Genomic DNA, 14242 nt, shown 5'->3' with positions numbered 1-14242 from the left:
AGGAGAGTATCAGGATGTTTGGGGGGAATAGATGTTTGTGAGGCTTTCCCCTGATGAAAGATCCTTGCAAGCTGTTTCAGTGGTGCAGGCAGAGGAGTAAGATGCTCCTTTCTCTATCTAGCATTTGGTGGCATCCTTTGTCCCAGAGGATGATCGCAGGAGCTGGAGAATTTGGAAAGGTGCCCCCACCCCACAGTAAAAGAGCTTTTTTCATGTCTGCTCCAGGCTCCAGAAGTGCTCAGCTCCTCCACACTGCAGAGACCCTGAGCACAGGCAGCTGGTGGAGCTGAGAGCTGGAAGCTGAGATGGAAGCAAGAGCCCACTTTGGGTCTGTGTGTTACAGCAGCAAGACTAGAGACTCCCACGGGCAGGGCCACACTTTTCAAATGCTCCCCATGTGCAAGATGCAGGTTTGTTCTCTGAGCTAAAGCCATCCAAACCCCACTTTCTCTTTCTGCTTTGTCCATAAACCCACCTCTCCTTTTATTTTTTTAAGCAATCCGCAGAGCTTTTTTCCACATCAGGTGAGGCTCAAAAAACCCAAGTTCCTTGCACTGTGGTGACTCCAGGGCAGAGATGCCAAGGTTTACAGTCAGAGCAGGTTACCCATTCTCTCCATGGATTTTCTCAGTGAACATGAGTGCAACCTTGTGTGAAAACCTCACGCAGCTCATCTTGCCTCAGTCTCAAAGTCCACAGAGAAAATAATTTGAATGGAGTTAAGTGAATAAAGCAAATACAAAAGGCTCTTCAGGGCCACCTTGTGCCCATCAAAAGCATTCTGGAAGAACACAGCAGTTTAAAGGCAGGAAGTCTGAATAAAATATACACAATTTATTTATTTATAGGAGGTTTACAGCTGTACAATGTTGGCTTTCTGTTTGGACCACTCTCTGTTCTTGTGCAGCGTGACACATCAGTGCCTTTGGAGATGAAGATAAGTCACAGCCTGTTCTAACATGGAGATGTCAAAAAGAAATGGATTTCATGGAGTATAATGGCAGGCTGCTTGCAACCATTGAAATGATTAAAAAAAAAAATAAATCAGAGACATGTCCTACACCACCTGGGAGGGACTGGAAAGTGTTTATCAGACCCACACTCCTCTCAAACAAAAAAATCCTGAATATTGCTGTCTACTTCATTCAAAAAGAAAAGGCATCAACAGTAGGAACAGTATTTCAATATCTGCTCTACAAACAAGGCAAAAAAAAAAAGAGTAACAAAGGTAATTTTTGTTATTCCATTGGAAATGTAGGGGAAAAAGGCTTCTGCTCCAACTTTTCCAAAGCTTTGGGAAAAAAAAGGACAAATATTACTGGTATTAAGACATTTTGGTCCTGATATAGTGTGATGATTTTATTTTTTTTTTAGGACTGTTTAAAAGCTGCCTTTCCTCTCATCATGGCTTGATTCTTTCTAGGAAGGAAGGAGTCTGCCCATGGGTACCAGGGCACCATTACTCCTTGCTAAGCTTCAGCATTGCTTCTTGGGCATCATGGTGAGATTTGGCACATGGCAGGGCACTCCTGACCAAATATCTCTCCTTTGCTGAAGCTATCCATAGCCTGATTTCCTGAGAAAACAAGGCTAATGCCGGCAGGCTGGATGCCTCCATCTACTGATGATGGTGCAAAGCTCCTCTCACGTTCCTGTGATGCCAAACAGCTCATCTCCTTGTCAGGTGGGTATCTTTGGGGATCACAGCCCATCTCTTATGTCACTCTGAACATAAGCCTAGAGACCCAAATGATACCTTCTAGCCCTACAATGCTGCTTCCATTTATTTTCAGTGATGAGTCCCATAAACAAAACCAGAATAAAACCAAAATATCTTTGAATCAGTCTGCCCAAATTCAAGGATTTGCTTTGACCTTGGGTTCAAAATGTCACTTGACCTACCTAGAAGCATTTAAGTTAATTCTGCAAGATGCTGAAATAAACTTGGTCCCTACGATGGCACTTGGAGTTGGAGGGTTCTCAGTGCAAACCTGGAGCAGTTTTGTCAATAACTGCAGAAGGTAAACTCTGAAGATGAGGAAAGGAGAAAAACAGCCTGCAAATATTGATGCAGTTGTACTATCTGCTTCTGGATAAACCAAGAACTGAGCTGGCAAGTGATGTGAATTTGGGAACACTTTACTATGTTATAGACTTAAAGATCTTTAGGGACTTAAAAAAAAAAACAAAACAGCCTTGCAGCACAAACATAGGTGTTTACTAGGACAAGCAGAAACCCTACTTGCTATGGCAAAAGAAGGCTTTCCTGTTCACTTATTCTTGCAGGAAAAGAACTCTGCCCAGGCCAAAGTTTGCCAAGATTAGAAGATTTTATCATATATATTAATTTCCACTTGCATGCAGCAGGTGATTGAAAAAGGTTTGCTTGTTAGAAAATCTGACAGAAAAATCCCTTAACTTGCACCATTTTAAAGGCACATGAATAAAAACCCCCAAACAACAGGAGAAAAAAATGGTTTGAAACCCGCCCTGATCAGCTGCTCAAAGGGCAGACAACGGGTTGTTGTTTGGCTTATCTGGGATGGTTTATAAGAAGCCGGATTCTGCCACCCAGTGGAATAAGACAGATTAACCCAGTTTTCATGGAAATCAGGAGAAGACCGTGGCCCCAAGACATGTCCCCAAGGATGCCTTTGGGTTGTGCTCATGAGACTGGCTCTAGCACTGTGCAACTCCTCCTCCAAGCCAGGAGACTGGAAATTAAAGGTGAGAGATGGACACTGGTATGAAGTAAATATTCCCAGCATTTTCAGGCTGCACTGGGAGTAGTGCTCCTCTAGCACAAGCTAAAATCCCACTATTTTGTAAAAGAATTTGGGAAAGCGAGGCACTGAGAAATGATGCACTGTATGCAGCAGTAAAGATGGAGTCCATGGAGCAAAGCTCCCCATCCCTTGGACCTGACATTTTTGCCTTCAGAGGAATCAATCTCCTCTTACTTGAACACTGAATGGCTCCAGCAGACAAGCCATCTCAGCTCCTGAGATGAGCTCTTGGGATGGGGATGGCATGAAGACATGGAGACAGCAGGCACCACGGCAGTTCAAGAGGCACACGCAGGAGCCGAGTCCAGACCAGTTCAAAAGCCTGACCCCAGAGAACAGTTTTCCCACATAGTTGTTGACATCTTCGTATACTTCAGAGTTGCGTGGGATTGAAAAAGACTTGGGTGGACTCAGCTTGTCCCTAAAATGACAGAGCCTTTGGTCTTGTTGCCCCGGTGAATCTGGGATTTGGGCTGCCTTGGCGCATTTTCCTTCCAGTCGCAGCATGCAAACCCATCCCCAAAAAACACACAGAAGGCCCCAGTCTGTTTTTCCACTTCTCCTTTGCTGTGGTGCCTCCACAGATAAGCGATTAAATGGCAATTTCAAGGGAGACAACTCCATGCACACTACTCTTAACACCAGCAGACACATCGAGGATGCACTGAAGCAGCTGGTGGGACCGCGGTGGCCACACGTGTGCATGGTGGCACGTGGGTGTGCCAGCCTGTGTAAACAAACAGCATCAGGGCATCGTGCTCTGGCTGTCAGGACACACAGTGTGCTCACGGCGATTCCACAGGGCACATGGCAACGAGGGGGGGCTGCAGAGGATGCCAGCAGAAGGATCATTGTGGTTCCCCAAAAAAAAGGCACCATTTTTGAACATTGAAAACACAAGATTGGCTCTTTTGAGTGGAATGCATGCATGGTTCATATACACTTTGCGGATGGTAGGTAGGCTCTGTGTGTGTCTCTCTCTATATATGTATGTATGTGTGCACGTTTATATTCACATATGTGGCACCAGAAGAGTCATCCTTGAGTACTCAGACGTTAGTGAGGACGTTACTGCTGAGCAGCATCACAGCAATGGTTCCAGGGAGATCATTTGACCTCCTGTTCCCCTTGTCCTGGAGGTGCAGCGTGTGCACTGACTGCCGGTCACTGGGATCCCCCGTCAGTACCACTTGGCCCAAGAACTCGTCACTTATTAAGTTGTGGTTCCAGATCTGTGGAAATAAAACAGGGATAAGGGCAGCTCCTTCAGGAATGCAGCCAACTTTCATGCCCTGGAGAGAAGAAGGGGTTACTGGGGATTTGCTCTGAGCCAGAGCCAGGGAGGTGATGAGGTGTGGGGGTGTCACTCTGTAAGTGAGAGGTACGAAGGATATGCTTTTAACAGATGTCACCACAGTGATGGGAGGTTGAGCTGCACTAATTAATTATGCTCAGCCTTGGGAAACAGATCTGCTGTGAACACTGTGAGGAGAGGGCTGGGGTGGTCCAAATGAGAGAGGGTCTCCATCCCTCAACTCACTGCTCGCCTCCCAGGTACCTGAACAATGATGGGTTGTCCTGGCTTCTTGCGGTAGAAGAGCCCTTTCACATCAAATTCTGGTGATACTGTGTTCTTCTTCACTGGAGAGCGAACTTTCTGTCCTTCACACTTTATGATCACATAAGGATCGGCTCCTGGGGAGAGAAAAGGGAATTTTTTTGTTATGAAGCCTCAAATCAGCTCTTAAAAGAAACCCCTAAGATTCAATTTGTGAGTTTTAGCAGACAGCGTTCTTTTATTAATGATATTGTATGCACATGAGATTAGATTCTCCAAAAGGTGTGCATGCATGAGTTACAATAACCTCATGCCTTCATTTAGTTACCTAATTAACAATTCAAGTATTACCTAATCCTGTTCCACCCCTTTCCCAGAATTGTTCCTCCCCTTGATACGCTTCCTGTTTTGAGTCAGTGGTCCCTTTGGGTCATTTGTTGTCTTTTTTACGCTTTTTCACGCTGTCTTTTTCTTGAACTCTCACTTTTGGCACACCATCACGTCTTTTGGAACAGTGTCCTGCCCTTTGTACAACCATGAGGACAGTTTTGTCTAGTTTGTTAGCTTTATGTTCTTTTATCAGTTCTGTTTTAGAAGATCCTGTCTCCCAAGAAATTCCTTTCTGCTGAGACTGCTGTCTTTTAATGATAACCTACTTTTAAGCTACTTTCATTATTCTATATAGCTGTAGATTCCCCCTTTAGAGACTTTAGCTTCTGTAATTCCTTAGAGTCCTTTTCCAGGGGTGTCATGAGGCACTTTGCCTCTATATCACATCAGAGGACACGGATTATCTGCCAGAGAACTCATCACAGCCCAGATGACATCCATGAAGCTCAGCTGTTGGGCTTAGGTGTATGTCTATTAGGTGACATTGTCCCTGGGCAGCAGGCAGTGATGGAGTGCTATGAAGCTGGTGAAGGGCCTGGAGCACAAGTCTGATGAGGAGCAGCTGAGGGAGCTGCGGGTGTTCAGCTCGGAGAAAAGGAGGCTCAGGGGAGACCTTATTGCTCTCTAAAACTACCTGACAGGAGGCTGTAGCCAGGTGGGTTGGTCTCTTTTCCCAGGTAATAAGGGGCAGGACAAGAAGAAATGGCCTCAGGTTGTGCCAGGGGAGGTTTAGACTGGATATTAGGAAAAGTTTATTCCCCAAAAAGGTTGTCAAGCACTGGAAGAGGCTGCCCAAGGCAGCAGTGGAGTCACCATCCCTGGAGGGATTTAAAAGATGGGGCACTTGGGTACATGGTTTAGTGGTGGGCTTGGCAGTGCTGGGTTAAGGGTCGTACTTGATGACCTTAAAGGGCTTTTCCAAGCTAAACTATTCTATGATTCTATGAAATGGCCGCCTCTTCTTTGGCCTTATATTCTACATAAACACTCCTTCATCATTCTAAATCCTCCTGACCATGGTAATAAGTCTTCTATGGAAGACACCATCCTTTCAGGATTTGCTGTCCTGAAAGCAGGTAGAAATAAAACCAGGGAGAAGAGAAATAGGCTCCCACAAGGAAATACCAGACGGAGAATAAAGTTACCAAGTTCATGGACTACAGCCCACAGCTAGATGGCACCTGAGCTTCCAGGAGAAGGAAAGAGTCCTTCATTAGTGAATACTTTCCTCTTATGAAACAGGTGCTCGTTTTGGGAATTTCATTAGACAATCAACTATTGCTACGGAAATTTAATTGCCAGAATGCATTTTCTTACCATGAGCTTTAGTGGCTATGATGGAAACATACACCAGTTGGATGAGTTTTCATGTCCCAGGGAAATGTGGAAATGAAGAGGAAAAAAACAGCCCCTTCTGAGGGCCAGAGATTTAAGAACCACATCTTTGACTGCCAGACTACCTCCTTGCTAACTTTCTGTTTGCAAGGACCTGGCTCCCTTGGTGAGACACAGCTGCTGAATTTTACAGCTGTTTTTGTAAACCATCCTTGTCTTTTGGGATGTCCCATTAAATCCTCATATTGCACCAGCCAGAGCCAAATTCCTATCCGTAAATCACTGTTTCCAATGTGAGAAGGCCTGGACTGGGATGTACAAGAGATGCCGTTGCACTGGGAAGCACAAAACACGCTGTTGGTGGTGGGAGCTGAACAGCTGGAAAACAGCTGGAAGAAAGAAATTCCCAAGGGCCTCTTGTGGAAAAAAATGTGGACAGACCTCCTTGTTTCTGTGAACATTCAGAGACCTTTGGCTACAGACTTCCCTGCATTGCTACAGATACACTGAGCTATTGTGAATCACCCAAGAAAAAACAACCTGCCTAGGGTAAAATTCCCTCCCCAAATACCAGACAGGGTAAAAGGACTCCCTTTGTGGCATGGGATAAATACACACACTCAGCTAGTCCTGGCTTAGAAAAGATTCTGCTTGTTACTCTCAGGGTTCTAGTGATACACAGCCCTCTACTGACAGACATTTATCCAGCCTCCAGTGATGAACTCTGTGCATCAGCTTGTTCCATCGTTTATCTGTCCTTCCTACTAAAAAGCTCTTAAATAGAATTCCTGACTTTTACAGCTGCTCATACTCAGGAGAAAAGCTTGTGTTGTTAGAGGACCACTGTTAAGAGCTTCAGGGAACTTTTAGGAGGATATCAGACAACAGCCTAAATATAACACCTCGCAGATCATGTCCACTGCAAGAAGTGAGTTTGATTCTCTGTGGACTTTCTCTTCCTGTGGTGTCTCAAACAGGCTTATTCACTGAAAAAAATATCTGAGGACATAAATCCCAGCAATGTCCCACTTCATAAAATCACCTCGCCCTTTCTCCGCTGAAGAAACTACCTCCTAGTTCCTCCAGGGTTAGACAACAGGCAGGGAGAGACCAATACCTCCTTGGGAGTCCTGATTCTTGAGCCCAGCTGCAGCAAGGACATGGATCTGGGATACCACTTGCGGGTAACCACACATCCCACTCCAGCAGGTGTGAGGTGGCTCATCCAGTGTCAGCTCTCTGCAAGGAAAAATATGTGGCCTTTGAGAGGTGCCCAGCCTTAACCCAGAGAGTTTGCTCTGGTACAACGGAAGGATTATGCACTGTCAACTGTCAGACTCTGTTCCTCACCCAGTCCAATCTCCTCAACCCGGGTTTGGGATGCTTAGAAACAGAGTGTGAGCTTCTCTGCATGTTTTGTGGTGAGACCTGTAAAGACGCCCTGTCTCTTGACCACACTTGAAAGGAAGCCAAATGCCAGCTCCCCATAAGGCTATGACTGCTCAGGAAAACCATTAGTCAAACACAAAGGGCTGTCTCCAAATAGCCAGTTCCTCCCCATCAGGGCTCGTGCTCCTTACCGGCAATCTGAAGGCACATCTGTGAAAATCCTGAGAAGGAACTCGCCTTCATGACCAGGGTCAAAGGTGGTGGGGATGATGACGTAGCGGCCTTCCTTCAGGTCTGTCCTCAGGAAGACGCTGCGGGAGTTGATGTAGATGGAGCTGGCCACCTTCTGCTGCAGGGTGTGCATCCGGTAGTTCCTATTCAACTCCACCTGGGCAGAGACCACAGCAGGATGGTCAGCAGAAATGTCACTGTCTGACAGTGTACTGGTATCCACCATGGGGGACCAGACTGCAAGGACTGAGCCCACAGTGCTGGGAGACCTGGAGCTAAGAGAACCAGCAAAATGGTCCCAACTGTGCTGGACAGAATACAAGTGTAGACGGGGCTTTCCCAATTCTGTTGGCTCAGGGACTCTTTTATCCCAGTTTAACAATGGGGGCCAGGCAAGCAACATACAGCCTAACAGAATTATCTAACAGATTTCAACATTTGGAGAGAACAGACTAATCACTGCTTTTAGCAAGGAGAATGACACAGAATCAAACGGTTTGGGTTGGAAGGGAAGGGACCTTAAAGATCACCTAGTCCAAACCTCCCTGCCATGGGCAGGGACACCTTCCACTAGACCAGGTTACTCAAAGCCCCATTCACCCTGGCCTTGAACATTTCCAGGGATGGAACATTCATAGCTTCTCTGGGCCACCTGTTATCCACGCTGTCACTGTACACCTCTGAAATCCATCTTCATCTCTAGAGCGAGGCAGGCTGTGCTGAAGGCACTCCAGAAGCACCCAGATAATGCTTAAATTAATAATATGGTCATGCAGGACTGATGTACTACTCCACCACTAACAAATTTATGGTGGCATTCAGGCCAACACGCAGGAAACCCCAGTCTACCTTATGGATATCAAAGCCTATGGCCAAGTTCTCTCCTTTGCCTTCTTTGCGACTGGTCCTTTTTGGCTTCTGCTGGATAGAGATCAGCACTTCATCTTCTGCCTTCTTCACATCGAACACATACTAGAAGCAAAGGGAGTTACTAAGACAGGACCACTGGGCATGGTTAGGGGTGCACACACAGTATATTTAACCTCAGCTTTGCCTCACCCGCCTCCCTGCAGGGACAGTATCTGCACTGAGAACCCACAACCCCTACTCTTGCGAACTGTCATCATCTTGCCAAGCCAGAGACCTTTTTGGCTCATCTTAGAGAAAGACTGTGAATCCAGTCTTTGAATTGCTTGGCAGAATCCAAAGAGCCTAGATGCAGTCTCATACCAGAGACTTTTACCACTTGCAGTCTGCCACAGGTATAAGGCATGGAAGGAGGAACTGATGTTCACAGAGACCTAAGATGAAGGCTCATATAGAGCTGGAAGCTGGAAACAACTCTCCCATGTCTTTGATGATAACTCTTGCAATGGGCCAGACCATCCTTCATCTGCTTGTTAGATGAAGGGCTCACAAGGACCTGACTCATAATTCTGAGAATCCCAGTTCAGAGCAGGACAAGGCAATCGTAGAATCATTTAGGTTGAAAAAGACCTCTAAGATCATTGAGTTCAGCCCTTAACCCAGCACTGCCAAATTCACTGCTAAACCATCTCCCCAAGTGTCACATCTACATGCCTTTTGAACACTTCCAGAAATGGTGATTTCACCACTGCTCTGGGCAGCCTCTTCTAATGTCTTCATCCTTCCGGTGAAGAAATTTTCCAAATTGTTGGAAATGAGTCCTGGCTCTGTTTGACTGGAACTAGCCAACACTGCGACCCTGTGGCACAGTCTGCTATTTGCTTGTGCCAAGATGGTCTGCACCAGGCACTTGGATGCAGTCTCCCTGATAAAAGGGATAAGGTTAATAGAGTTGGCCTGGATGGTGGTCATGCTGTGCCAGGAGGCTTAGCCAGAGAATGGTAATAAACACAATTAATCTATTAGAGGTCTGGTAGCCATTTTGGTCTTCTAGGTCCCTGTAGGAGATTTACACATTTGGAAGCACACGCGGAGGCTCCAGAAGGCCTTCTGCTCCATATTCACCTGGGGGTTCTGTAAAAAGGTGTCCTTGTGGTTGATACAACCTCCAGAGCGGTTTTTCAAGGGGTCATTGCTTCTGGTCCATGCTCCATGTAGCACTGCCTCTTCCCAGGTCTTGTGGATGCTCAGGTAGGATGTATTGATCAGACGGCACTTGATGATGTCTGTGAAGTATTTGCAGAAATCTTCGAAGGTCATCCTAAGTCAGGAAAGGGCAGAGCTGGGTTATGCTGCTTCATTCCCTGGAAAAGTACACTGATCAGCTGTTAGAGAGTGCGGGTTGTCTCTGATGGCTGATGCATACCAAAAGTTATTCATCAAATATCCCCCAAAAAGATGGACATACCTTTATCTATATATGCACTAAGTACTTCTTCATTTTAAACAACGGAGCTACGTGTTTTGGAGTAGGAAAAGCGGCATAGTGCCCCTTTCTCCACACAAGGGCTCATGTACTGAAACGTACCAAGTGAGGCTGTTAAATTCAGCCCACTTATATCAAGTTCTCAGTATCCTGGTGAAATGGTTTGGTCCCAGTATGATACGGAGCAACTTGCTATCCTAGGGTTGTGGTCATCCAAAGATAACCCCTCATGGACTCAAAGAGAGGGCTTGGAAGGCTGTTTTCTTTGGATTGCTGTATACATGGAAATGACACACATGCTCCATGGGGTGAGAGGATGCTGTGGGCATGGCCCATGGTGATAGGAGGGACTCACCAGAACTCTCCATCATCTTCCACTGTCATCCCCATCTTCTCTCTCTCACTTTTACTGACTTTCTGCCACTCCTCAGAGCTGTGGGAACAGAACAGGATCATTACTCAGAGGCAAGGGGACATACAAGAATTCAAGAGGCACAAGGACTGTATAAAGCTCCAGCTCAGTCCCCATGCTGTTTTGATCAGATCATCTTCCAAACATGGGAGAAGTCCAGCATGGCTTGAAACTTCAACTTCCTTCCTGACCAGCAGAGCTGAATCCAGCCTGGCAAGATTTTATTTGGCCAGTACAATCAAATTCCTATCAGTGAAGATAACAAAATTGACTCTGGCCAAAGGTTCTGGTTACACCAGCCCGTGGTTCATCATCTCATCTCATCCACAGACATCACAGCAGTCAGTGGTGGCAGAGATTGATTCTGTTGGGTGTTAATTTTGCTGGAACAAGACCAGGAGTGGAAAAGTGAGCTATAAACAAGCTTCATTAGTGTGAACATAGAATCATAGAATCACAGAATGGTTTTGCTTGGAAAGGACCTTAAATATCACCTCATTCCAAGCCCTCTGCCTTGTGTGGGGACACCTCCCACTAGACCAGGTTGCTTAAAGCTCCATCCAACTTCACCTTGAATGTTTCCATGATTGGGAAATCCACAGCTTCTCTCAGCAACCTGTACCAGTGCCTCATCACCTCACAGTAAATAATTTCTTCCTAATACCTAACCTAAACATGCTGGCAACTTCACCACAGCGTCTACCAGAGCCTTAATGGGAAGGTCTGCCGAGCTCAGACACCTGCCCCAAATGAAATAGCAGTATTTAGGTCATGGGTTGAAGCAGCATCCCAGAGCTGCCCACACAATGTTAACTTACGGGTGCAGATGTAGTCAGATTGTCCCAAGTCTCAAGGCTTGCTCCAACCCAACTTTTCCCACCAAAACAAGCTGTCCATCCCAACTCACGTGTCACTCCAAGGGCCGTTCCATTCCCGCTCGCCCCACGGGTTGCGCATGCGGATCATGTCCAGCTTCTCTGACTTGAAGAAGGACAGAAGGCCGTGGCCCAGGCGGACCTTCCGCACGTCTGTCACCGCGTACGCGTGGCCCTTCACCAGGCCGCAGGCCAGGCGAGCCTCCATGTCAGCTGCTGACGTGGCCTGGGCAGGGGACACAGACAATGCTCAGATCAGAGGGATATGACTGCCTTTGCAGGGACTAGGAAAGAAAGAGGCTCAGATTTCCCAACAGGTTTCTTTAAGCCAAAAAGAAGAGCATCAGCGGTCAGGGAGAGAGAGAGAGCCAGTTGGCAGAGGTCTCAGATGACATTTTATGTGCTTGATCCCTTCTGTTCTTCATCTGTTCCATAAGGACTCTGAGCTCCCATAATGACAACAAATAAAGCTCATTCTACTGCTTATACTGGGAGGTCTGGCACCCAACACTTCTAGAGATTTCTGCAAGTAGACACCAAAACACCTTTCTCTGGAGTGAATCCCCTCCTACCATTTAAAAGGTAGTGGGATGAATCTGGGCTCTTCGACATAGAAGTGAGGAATGAAGAGGGCTGGCATCCAGGATTTACTGCTTTTGCTGTCCACAAGAAGTCAGAACCCTTGGCCAAAATTTATCTCATCCAATTTAGAAGTTTACAATCATGTAAGACAACTGCATCCTAAAATACCTGTTCCCATAGGACCGTGACCATGCTGGCAACCTTGCTTACTTTAATGGAGCAGCTGATGAGGCCTCCCCGGTTGTGCACCTTCAACACGCGCTCAAAGAGGAGGTTTCGCTTGGCTTCATCAGTGATGTAGTCCCCTTCAGTCAGGTCAATAGGTTCAGAGACACCACCAGTAAAATCTACCAGGGCATCAGCTGTGTTGCCTCCATCCAGGGCCTCATAACAACCTGACAACCTGAAAGAGGGTGAGAAGGATGGCACAACAACTTTGGCTTGACATTTCAAGGGGACTAGGACAATTCTTGGGGAAGCCTGGGGAATGGAGATTTGTAATAAAGCTTTAAGTGGGTGAGGACAGCCAGCAGGGTGAAAAAATAGGACCTGTGTTCCTTGCAGCACTCCTGCTGTCATAGGACCAAAGTAAAAGAATGAAAAGTATGAAATCTCTAGGACAGGTGTTGCTTAAAGAAATGTTAAAGGATATTTCGCTTTGAGAATAAATTAGGCTAGAGAAGGTAGTTTTTTTTTCTTAGTTTTTGCCTGTTTGAGATATGTACTACTACTGCCCAGGAAAGCTGTTGTTTCCACTGCTGCAAACCAGCTGATGAATGAATAGAGAAGAAAAACAGAGTGCTCATATCCCAGTTTGTCCTGCAACTGGCTCTGTACCTACTTGGCATAAGCTTTCTCCACCAAGGCACACCAGAACTCGTTCCTGGAGTTGGAGTGGCAGTAGATGAGCTGATTGTGGAGCGTGGGCAGGCGGTCATCAATCACCACATCCAGCCACTGACCGAAACGCCAGAATTGGAAGTGGAAGATGCCTGCATAGCTCTCAGGTTTCTCGGGGTTCCACTCCTGCTCCTTCCAGTCTGGGATGACCTGTGAGAGAGGAGGCACATGCATGTAAGTTATTCACTTTTTGCTGGGAATACTCTCATCCTTGAACTAATGCAGATAATATTAAAGATAAGGAAGAATACGAGAGGAATGGATTTGCTTTCAGCCTGCTAGGGCCAGATTTTGGACCTGGTTCCTCCAATGCAGACTAGACTAACATGTACTGGAATAGCTTAGACTTCATTGTCCCTTGGAAGATGGAGTTAAAGATCCTCGTCCTCTTTCTTGTAACACTACCCTGGGCATCTGCTGCCATCCACTTCTGCAGACAGGCTATTGGAGCAGAGGCATCCTTAGGGATGATTACTTTTATGACCACACTTTTGTTCCTTTTAGTGTCAGTAGGGTACCACTATGAGAGCACACCTTCTTTGATTCTCCTACTTGATTCTGGTGTGACTTGACAGGCATAAGATCAAGTGTTGTATTCATCTACCTGATGCCAATGAACAGGCAGCAGACACTCTGAATGCATCTAATCTTTTAAATAAAACTGGGAAAAGCAAAATCCCCATCCCCTTAAGGTCTCCATTCTTCCCTGTCAAGAGCTACCATGCTTATCCAAGCAAGCATAGGGAAGTGACTTGATGAAAGAAGGAAAAGAAGGCCTGGGTTGAAAGAAACCCTATAGCAGCTGAGGGGCTGAGGGTGCACAGGTTTGGTGTCACTGCCAGTGGGACAGGCACATGAGAAGTGTCAAAGTCCATTCATGGCTGCAGGCACCACCAGCTTTTCTTTGGATGGAAAATTCGCCCAACAGCTGGGACAGAAATGAGCACAGCGAAGCACAGATGCTACATATGGGAGCATCTGCACTGTACTTAGAACTAGGACACAGAGGCCCAAAGCAAGAAATTACCCCACTGAAGCTTGTTGAGGGTGAAGGCAATGCGATTTTACTCCATGGCCAGGGCAGGCTGTGAGGCCACTCATAGTTAATGTAGCTGATAGCTGACAAGTTCTGACTGATTCAGCTGCAGTAATGTGACTGACTGTCCACACCTTTGCTTCTTTACTTACCTGCTCCCAAGGCATCGTGACCTCAGTGAGGAAAAACCCCAAGGTACTCATGGGAGCATGTATTATGTTCCAATACACCAAATAATCACTGTCCTGTGGAACAGGTGGGAGTGTTGGGATGGGATAGGAGAGCACACAGCTACGTTGCACGGAAAGAGGTTTTTCAGGAAGTCTAGGGACATGGTGAGACCACCTGTACTGTGCTTTGGCCCTTATCCAGCTGCCAGAGCCTTCTGCCTTTTT

The 14242-nt window shown here is 46.4% G+C and overlaps 1 protein-coding gene across 1 annotated transcript in view; it reads right to left on the bottom strand.

The window, feature by feature from the left end:
* Positions 1-813: 813 nt before the first annotated feature.
* CAPN5 (calpain 5) overlaps positions 814-14242 on the bottom strand; it is a 57047-nt gene continuing 43618 nt past the window's right edge. The window contains exons 4-13 of the mRNA XM_027904955.1: positions 12753-12961; positions 12122-12314; positions 11362-11555; positions 10398-10475; positions 9682-9877; positions 8539-8661; positions 7650-7846; positions 7187-7308; positions 4345-4481; positions 814-4018 (exon numbers count right to left, since the gene is read on the bottom strand). Of these exons, the coding sequence (XP_027760756.1) occupies positions 3836-4018; positions 4345-4481; positions 7187-7308; positions 7650-7846; positions 8539-8661; positions 9682-9877; positions 10398-10475; positions 11362-11555; positions 12122-12314; positions 12753-12961 (1632 nt within the window). The 3' untranslated portion in view covers positions 814-3835. The remainder of the gene's footprint in view (positions 4019-4344; positions 4482-7186; positions 7309-7649; positions 7847-8538; positions 8662-9681; positions 9878-10397; positions 10476-11361; positions 11556-12121; positions 12315-12752; positions 12962-14242) is intronic.

The sequence above is a fragment of the Empidonax traillii genome, unplaced genomic scaffold (genome assembly GCF_003031625.1).
Source record: "Empidonax traillii isolate 1590-97213 ecotype Southwest subspecies unplaced genomic scaffold, ASM303162v1 scaffold1105:size522451, whole genome shotgun sequence".
NCBI lineage: Eukaryota > Metazoa > Chordata > Aves > Passeriformes > Tyrannidae > Empidonax > Empidonax traillii.
Note: the sequence above shows the minus strand (reverse complement) of the source record. Positions and strands in the feature narration are given on the sequence as shown.